We start from the raw sequence: 9,438 nt of genomic DNA on the forward strand, positions 1-9,438 counted from the left end.
TAAAAAACAGCTATCAAACAGCTATCAAACAGCTATTGAATCGCTATAAAACAGCAAAAAACAGCTAAAAACAGCTACCAAACTGCTCTTGAACAGCAACAAAACAGCTAAAAACAGCTATAAAACAGCTAAAAACAGCTAAAAACAGCTATCAAACAGCTATTGAATCGCTATAAAACAGCAAAAAACAGCTAAAAACAGCTACCAAACTGCTCTTGAACAGCAACCAAACAGCTCTTGAACAGCTATGAAACAGCAAAAAACAGCTAAAAACAGCTATCAAACAGCTCTTGAACCGCTATGAAACAGCAAAAAACAGCTAAAAACAGCTAAAAACAGCTATCAAACAGCTCTTGAACCGCTATGAAACAGCTAAAAACAGCTATCAAACAGTTATTGAACCGCTATGAAACAGCTAAAACAACTAGAAACAGCTATCAAACAGCTATTGAACCGCTATGAAACAGCTAAAACAACTAGAAACAGCTATCAAACAGCTATTGAACCGCTATGAAACAGCTAAAAACAGCTAAAAACAGCTATCAAATAGCTATTGAACCGCTATGAAACAGCTATCAAACAACTAAAACAGCTATCAGTATAACTGCGATCTGTATAACCGCTATTGAACAGCTATCAAACAACTAAAACAGCTATCAGTATAACTGCGATCTGTATAACCGCTATTGAACCGCTATCAAACTTCTTTTAAACAACTAAAAAAACAGCTCTTGAACAGCTAAAACATCTATATTATACCACAAAGTATGTAGGAAAAGGAAATAAAACATTTATATACATACATATATAGTTTATTTCAAAAAATCATAATTTTTTCTGGTGTCGCGACCACCAGTCAAATATTTTTAATACATTTTGTAATGCGCTGGGTGAGGGACGATCACGTTCGTGTTTCGCCGCGCCGCGGAGTCCGCGTGACGTCACACTGCACGCTCGCGTTGTCTCCCCCTCGTAGATGTTTCCCCCGTCCCACGTTCGTCTTCTCGTTCGCGCGGTCTCTTTCCCTCGCGCGTTCTCGCTCGCGATCGCGTATCTTTTCTTCGCCAGCGATATTTAATCGTTCAGATTTTCGCAATATTTAATTTTTAATATTACATTTAAGTAAACGATAAACGAAGACAGTTTTATGACAGGAAATGGGATGAACGGTAAATGAAAAGGAAAAACTTTTTAACCATATTATATGCATTTATTTATCATGTAGCGCATTATACACAATAGTATCCAAAGCGTAGGCTAATAATTCGCAATCAATAATCGAATTTTTATCATAAACGTCACGCAAGATTGTAACTGCGTTACATTTATCGGTGATACAATTTTGACGTAAAATTGTTACAAACTGTTTAAATTTTTCACTTACACCATGAACATTTTGACATAGTTGAAAATACACATTTTCGACGCAATGTTCTAGTTCAAACAGAAAGAGTACGGTTGACGGTTTCATGTACAGGCTGGTGTCGCACGATGTCAATTTTACAATATCTGCGTCACGTATTTTAACGAGTTCCAAATCTCGAAACGCTAGCGATGATGGCTTCGATGACTACACGAGTCGCTGAATATCTGAACGTTTTTCGACGAATGTCACCCACGTTGCATGAGGCAGAATTATCCGATTGTCACGGTTATCGCCAATAAGTATATCCACAGAGGACATAGGTCCAGCGTTGATTCCAACATCCAAAAATTTATATGTTGTCGATGTCAAGGCAAATCTCCTTCCCAAAATACTTAGTTAGTGTATAACGAGGTTTATCAAAACTGAAAAATACAATTATGTTTATAAAAGTTTTTGCACAAGTATATACGAAAATTAGCGGTACTTACTCATTGTGCTGTTTCTCGCACGTTTCATCCTGAATCGGAACGTTGTAGTTCATTATGTCCTCATACATATCGAAGTGGCATCGGTAGAATCCTCGGAGCGAATGGGGATACAAATATTAGCGGACCCCATTTTATTTTGCATTCCCCTCCACACTGTAAACAGAGCTCGTTTCCAATAGGCCAATGTGGCACGAGTGATCTCCAGATAATCCCATGTGTTGATCCTTCATCATAAACATCACGAACACTGCCACGAACCATACACCAACATGTTTTAACGTATGAGTCCAGAGCCTCCCAATTATGTTCAGTTCTAGTGATATGCAATACAGAATGCTTGGGACACCATGTGTCATTGCCAGTAAGTACGTTTCGAAATCCAACTTCTCTGCCACGAAGCAAACGCACCATCGACGAGCAATAGCGTCTATCCGTTCCCATACTATATTTTTTACAGATATATTAACTTTCAACTGTGCAAGTAACTCTCAACTGCGCGAGTAACTCGACTGCGCTCTAGAATCTTCGCAGATATTTTTTCTGCAATCTTAAAAATGCAAGTTTGCATTTCAGCCAAGCGTCGTTGCTGCAGGGTGACCACCATCACCACAATCCACATATATGTTAAATGTGATATATTTGTCAAGAACATACATGTCTCGAGATGATTTCATCGAACACGTGCAAAACTGCAAATTTTGCAATTTTGCATAAGTTAATGGAGCTTATTGTTTACAAGAACATGTCGCGACGTGTTTTGCGATGATACAACTAAAACAGTTATCTGTATAACTGCGATCTGTATAACTGCTATTGAACCGCTATCAAACTATTTTTAAACAACTAAAAACAGCTCTTGAACAGCTAAAACATCTATATTATACTACAAAGTATGTAGGAAAAGGAAATAAAACGTTTATATACATATATAGTTTATTTCAAAAATCATAATTTTTTCTGGTGTCGCGACCACCAGTTAAATATTTTTAATACATTTTGTAATGCGCTGGGTGAGGGACGATCACGTTCGCGTTTTCAGGCGCCGCGCCGCGGGGAGGGGCGACCGCGTTCGCGTTTTCGCCGCGCCGCGGAGTCCGCGTGACATCATACGCTCCCGCTCGCGTTATCTCTCCTTCGCGCGCGGTCTCTCGCTCCCGGCCCCCTCCGTTCGCGCGCGTCTTCTCGTTCGCGCGGTCTCTCTCCCCCGTTCGCGCGTTTTCGCTCACGATCGCGTATCTTTTCTTCGCCAACGATATTTAATCGTTTAGATCTTCGCGATATTTAATTTTAATATTACATTTAAGTAAACGATAAACGAAGACAGCTTAACGACAAGGAACGGTAAATGAAAAAGAAATTTTTTTAACCATATTATATACTTATTTATTTCTCATGTAGCGCAATATACACAATAGTATCTAAAGCGTAGGCTAATAATTCGCAATCAATAATCAAATTTTTATCATAAACTTCACGCAAGACTTTAACTGCATTACATTTATCGATGATCCAATTTTGGCATAAAATTGTTACAAACTGTTTGAATTTTTCACTTACGCCATGAATATTTTGACATAGTTTAAAATACACATTTTCAACGCAATGTTCTAGTTCGAACAGGAAGAGTACGGTCGACGTTTCATGTACAAGCTGGTGTCGCACGATGTCAATTTTACAATATCTGCGTCGCGTATTTTAACGAGTTCCAAATCTCGAAACGCTAGCGATGATGGTGCCGGCGACTGCACGAGTCGCTGAATACCTGCACGTTTTTCGATGAATGTCACCCACGTTGCATGAGGCAGAATTATCCGATTGCCTCGGTTATCGCCAATAAGTATATCCACAGAGGACATAGGTCCAGCGTTGATTCCAACATCCAAAAATTTATATGCGGTCGATGTCAAGGCAAATCTCTTTCCCAAAATACGAGGTGTGTAGCGGGGTTTATCAAAACTGAAAAAAATACAATTATGTTTATAAAAGTTTTTTTTGCACAAGTATATACGAAAATTAGCGGTACTTACTCATTGTGCTGTTTCTCACACGTTTCGTCCTGAATCGGAACGTAGTAGTTCGCACCGTGAGTGTTCATCGTATCTGGAGGCTGTTTATTGCAACGTACTCGAACCGTATCGAACTCTCGACTGCGCGCTAATATTCGCCCAAGGTAGCGATTTGGTTGGATTCTTCCACCAGGTCGCGTTCCGTTTCATTGAGATGTTCCATGTTTTTCATACTGTCTTTTTTCACACACTATTTTTAAATCACGCCACAATCTTCGAAGGAGCACTTGCATGTGACTTGGTCACACGCTGAACAATATCATGTGCAATGTTGAACGTGATTGTGCATGCATGTATATACCCGATATCAAGTATTTGTATAATGCTGTATGAAACCATTGAATATAGTTGAGTATGTTGTTAAATATGGATTTGGAATTGGAATCTTCGATCTTAACGGACAAATAATCCATTTTACAAATGTTATTGTACACCCGAGACACCCTTGCACGGAGCATCTTTTTTATCACGTTTGATATTACGTTTGTAACGTGGGTTGTATTTTCTATATTGACATTTCTTTTCAAAGTCAAATACGTAAAGCATGCCACAGATCAAAAGTTCGCATTGCGCGTCACCTAGTTTGTAAATAGTCTCCAGATCATTGCTTGTCCTCGGATCATATTTCCACCAACCATTTCGACCTTTGTAAAACCATTGATACTCTTCCTCAGGATGTTCCGATTCCTTCTGAGGCTCCTCCACTTCCACCAGCTGAGGTCTCTCGAGAAATTCCGGTGGGATCTCTTGACGACACATCGGACACCGCTTGCTCTGATTAGCGACACCCTTTACGCACAGATAGCAGTATATATGGCTGCAGGGTAATCGTGCTGGATGGATACATGACTGCAGGCATACTGCGCATTCTGGCACAACAGTGGGACCTTCCTTTTCCTCGGAATCCTTATCCTTCTCTTTAATGCCGCCGCCAGATTTCTCCGGCACGTCGAGCTTCGCTTGCGCCATGGCAGGACGAGTCGCGCGACCGCCGACAGGGTCAGAGTCTCATCCGACGAAGCCCGATACAGCTCTTATGCATGAACGACATAGTGCAAGTGCACCATCCGTTGAATAATAAAAAAAATAGTACGCACTCTTTTGTATGTAAATTTAGTGCAACGATTTCCTCACGCGACACTATTCTTTCAATGACTTCCTTACGACCATCTTCTTCATCGCTGAAATAATCACTGTCATCCGTTAACGCGCGATTCTCGTATACATCTATATCGAAATTATTGCCATCTTTTTTATCGTGAAAAGTATTCCTCTGTATTGAATACTCGGTACCAAAAAAAAATGTAAAATAACCGCTATACTTTTTTCCAATCGATGTACCGACGCGTAGACTATCAAATCACAGACTGTGATTTTGACTCGCTTCATTCTTTCTTATATACTTTTTCTATTGCCTTTTTTTTTCTCTCGTTCCAACTAGAGCATCGCGTATCGTTTCTTTTGTTTTAGTGCATGGTGTGCATACACTGCAAATTTTGCAATTTCGCATAAGTCAATGGAGCGATATTGTTTTTTTTTTAAGAACATGTCGCGACATGTCTCGCGATGATTTCATCGAACACATGCAAAACTGCAAATTTTGCAAATAGCGCCGATGTATGGCTGCTGCAATTATACAGATCAAATCACCGAAAGTCAATGGCATGATATCGTTTTCAAGAACATACGTGTATCGCAATGTTTAAGAACATGTCTCGCGATGATTTCATCGAACACGTGCAAAACTGCAAATTTTGCAAATAGCGCCGATGTATGGCTGCTGCAATTATACAGATCAAATCACCGAAAGTCAATGGCATGATATCGTTTTCAAGAACATACGTGTCTCGCAATGATTTCATCGAACACATGCAAAACTGCAAATCGTACATTTTCGATAAAAAAGCAAACGATGCATCATTAGTAGGATGTAAAATGACGAATCTGGGGGGGGGGGGATACGCTCAGTAGTCGAAAATTGGAAGTCGTCAGTACAACAAATTGTGTTAGAAAAAAGATCGTGTAATAACATGTGTTTGTAAAAATACAGCGAAAAATTAAATTGAAGAGAGCGGCGATAAACATGCAATCAAGAGACAATGCAATCAAGAGACAATGCATGTTTATCGCCGCTCTCTTCAATTTAATTTTTCGCTGTATTTTTACAAACACATGTTATTACACGATCTTTTTTCTAACACAATTTGTTGTACTGACGACTTCCAATTTTCGACTACTGAGCGTATCCCCCCCCCCCCAGATTCGTCATTTTACATCCTACTAATGATGCATCGTTTGCTTTTTTATCGAAAATGTACGATTTGCAGTTTTGCATGTGTTCGATGAAATCATTGCGAGACACGTATGTTCTTGAAAACGATATCATGCCATTGACTTTCGGTGATTTGATCTGTATAATTGCAGCAGCCATACATCGGCGCTATTTGCAAAATTTGCAAAATTTGCAGTTTTGCACGTGTTCGATGAAATCATCGCGAGACATGTTCTTAAACATTGCGATACACGTATGTTCTTGAAAACGATATCATGCCATTGACTTTCGGTGATTTGATCTGTATAATTGCAGCAGCCATACATCGGCGCTATTTGCAAAATTTGCAGTTTTGCACGTGTTTGATGAAATCATCGCGAGACATGTCGCGACATGTTCTTAAAAAAAAAAACAATATCGCTCCATTGACTTATGCGAAATTGCAAAATTTGCAGTGTATGCACACCATGCACTTAAACAAAAGAAACGATACGCGATGCTCTAGTTGGAACGAGAGAAAAAAAAGGCAATAGAAAAAGTATATAAGAAAGAATGAAGCGAGTCAAAATCACAGTCTGTGATTTGATAGTCTACGCGTCGGTACATCGATTGGAAAAAAGTATAGCGGTTATTTTACATTTTTTTTTGGTACCGAGTATTCAATACAGAGGAATACTTTTCACGATAAAAAAGATGGCAATAATTTCGATATAGATGTATACGAGAATCGCGCGTTAACGGATGACAGTGATTATTTCAGCGATGAAGAAGATGGTCGTAAGGAAGTCATTGAAAGAATAGTGTCGCGTGAGGAAATCGTTGCACTAAATTTACATACAAAAGAGTGCGTACTATTTTTTTTATTATTCAACGGATGGTGCACTTGCACTATGTCGTTCATGCATAAGAGCTGTATCGGGCTTCGTCGGATGAGACTCTGACCCTGTCGGCGGTCGCGCGACTCGTCCTGCCATGGCGCAAGCGAAGCTCGACGTGCCGGAGAAATCTGGCGGCGGCATTAAAGAGAAGGATAAGGATTCCGAGGAAAAGGAAGGTCCCACTGTTGTGCCAGAATGCGCAGTATGCCTGCAGTCATGTATCCATCCAGCACGATTACCCTGCAGCCATATATACTGCTATCTGTGCGTAAAGGGTGTCGCTAATCAGAGCAAGCGGTGTCCGATGTGTCGTCAAGAGATCCCACCGGAATTTCTCGAGAGACCTCAGCTGGTGGAAGTGGAGGAGCCTCAGAAGGAATCGGAAACATCCTGAGGAAGAGTATCAATGGTTTTACAAAGGTCGAAATGGTTGGTGGAAATATGATCCGAGGACAAGCAATGATCTGGAGACTATTTACAAACTAGGTGACGCGCAATGCGAACTTTTGATCTGTGGCATGCTTTACGTATTTGACTTTGAAAAGAAATGTCAATATAGAAAATACAACCCACGTTACAAACGTAATATCAAACGTGATAAAAAAGATGCTCCGTGCAAGGGTGTCTCGGGTGTACAATAACATTTGTAAAATGGATTATTTGTCCGTTAAGATCGAAGATTCCAATTCCAAATCCATATTTAACAACATACTCAACTATATTCAATGGTTTCATACAGCATTATACAAATACTTGATATCGGGTATATACATGCATGCACAATCACGTTCAACATTGCACATGATATTGTTCAGCGTGTGACCAAGTCACATGCAAGTGCTCCTTCGAAGATTGTGGCGTGATTTAAAAATAGTGTGTGAAAAAAGACAGTATGAAAAACATGGAACATCTCAATGAAACGGAACGCGACCTGGTGGAAGAATCCAACCAAATCGCTACCTTGGGCGAATATTAGCGCGCAGTCGAGAGTTCGATACGGTTCGAGTACGTTGCAATAAACAGCCTCCAGATACGATGAACACTCACGGTGCGAACTACTACGTTCCGATTCAGGACGAAACGTGTGAGAAACAGCACAATGAGTAAGTACCGCTAATTTTCGTATATACTTGTGCAAAAAAAACTTTTATAAACATAATTGTATTTTTTTCAGTTTTGATAAACCCCGCTACACACCTCGTATTTTGGGAAAGAGATTTGCCTTGACATCGACCGCATATAAAATTTTGGATGTTGGAATCAACGCTGGACCTATGTCCTCTGTGGATATACTTATTGGCGATAACCGAGGCAATCGGATAATTCTGCCTCATGCAACGTGGGTGACATTCATCGAAAAACGTGCAGGTATTCAGCGACTCGTGCAGTCGCCGGCACCATCATCGCTAGCGTTTCGAGATTGGAACTCGTTAAAATACGCGACGCAGATATTGTAAAATTGACATCGTGCGACACCAGCTTGTACATGAAACGTCGACCGTACTCTTCCTGTTCGAACTAGAACATTGCGTTGAAAATGTGTATTTTAAACTATGTCAAAATATTCATGGCGTAAGTGAAAAATTCAAACAGTTTGTAACAATTTTATGCCAAAATTGGATCATCGATAAATGTAATGCAGTTAAAGTCTTGCGTGAAGTTTATGATAAAAATTTGATTATTGATTGCGAATTATTAGCCTACGCTTTAGATACTATTGTGTATATTGCGCTACATGAGAAATAAATAAGTATATAATATGGTTAAAAAAATTTCTTTTTCATTTACCGTTCCTTGTCGTTAAGCTGTCTTCGTTTATCGTTACTTAAATGTAATATTAAAATTAAATATCGCGAAGATCTAAACGATTAAATATCGTTGGCGAAGAAAAGATACGCGATCGTGAGCGAAAAACGCGCGAACGGGGGAGAGAGACCGCGCGAACGAGAAGACGCGCGCGAACGGAGGGGGCCGGGAGCGAGAGACCGCGCGCGAAGGAGAGATAACGCGAGCGGGAGCGTATGATGTCACGCGGACTCCGCGGCGCGGCGAAAACGCGAACGCGGTCGCCCCCCCCGCGGCGCGGCGCCTGAAAACGCGAACGTGATCGTCCCTCACCCAGCGCATTACAAAATGTATTAAAATATTTAACTGGTGGTCGCGACACCAGAAAAAATTATGATTTTTGAAATAAACTATATATGTATATAAACGTTTTATTTCCTTTTCCTACATACTTTGTAGTATAATATAGATGTTTTAGCTGTTCAAGAGCTGTTTTTAGTTGTTTAAAAATAGTTTGATAGCGGTTCAATAGCAGTTATACAGATCGCAGTTATACAGATAACTGTTTTAGTTGTATCATCGC

The 9,438-nt window shown here is 40.1% G+C and overlaps 1 protein-coding gene, 1 long non-coding RNA gene and 3 pseudogenes across 2 annotated transcripts; 2 read left to right on the forward strand and 3 right to left on the reverse strand.

Annotated features, from left to right (window-relative positions):
- Window positions 1–1,188: 1,188 nt before the first annotated feature.
- On the reverse strand, window positions 1,189–2,284 carry LOC139814140 (uncharacterized). Its single transcript, XR_011732342.1, has 2 exons — window positions 1,855–2,284; window positions 1,189–1,788 (listed from the first exon to the last, which is right to left on the reverse strand). It is a non-coding gene; the product is annotated as an uncharacterized lncRNA (long non-coding RNA).
- A 953-nt stretch (window positions 2,285–3,237) lies between these two features.
- LOC139813858 (uncharacterized) lies at window positions 3,238–4,070 on the reverse strand (annotated as a pseudogene).
- A 101-nt stretch (window positions 4,071–4,171) lies between these two features.
- Window positions 4,172–5,129, reverse strand: LOC139813082 (E3 ubiquitin-protein ligase rnf146-like). The gene has a single exon (XM_071778368.1). It carries the CDS (start codon window positions 4,887–4,889, stop codon window positions 4,344–4,346), a length of 546 nt encoding a protein of 181 aa, XP_071634469.1. The 5' UTR covers window positions 4,890–5,129; the 3' UTR covers window positions 4,172–4,343.
- A 1,795-nt stretch (window positions 5,130–6,924) lies between these two features.
- On the forward strand, window positions 6,925–7,883 carry LOC139816682 (E3 ubiquitin-protein ligase rnf146-like; annotated as a pseudogene).
- LOC139813869 (uncharacterized) lies at window positions 7,722–8,816 on the forward strand (annotated as a pseudogene).
- Window positions 8,817–9,438: the final 622 nt, after the last annotated feature.

The sequence above is a fragment of the Temnothorax longispinosus genome, chromosome 1 (genome assembly GCF_030848805.1).
Source record: "Temnothorax longispinosus isolate EJ_2023e chromosome 1, Tlon_JGU_v1, whole genome shotgun sequence".
Classification (NCBI taxonomy): domain Eukaryota; kingdom Metazoa; phylum Arthropoda; class Insecta; order Hymenoptera; family Formicidae; genus Temnothorax; species Temnothorax longispinosus.

Coding starts and splice junctions, on each gene's coding strand:
- LOC139813082 (XM_071778368.1), bottom strand. CDS start 4,889: ATGGCGCAAGCGAAGCTCGACGTGCCGGAGAAATCTGGCGGCGGCATT.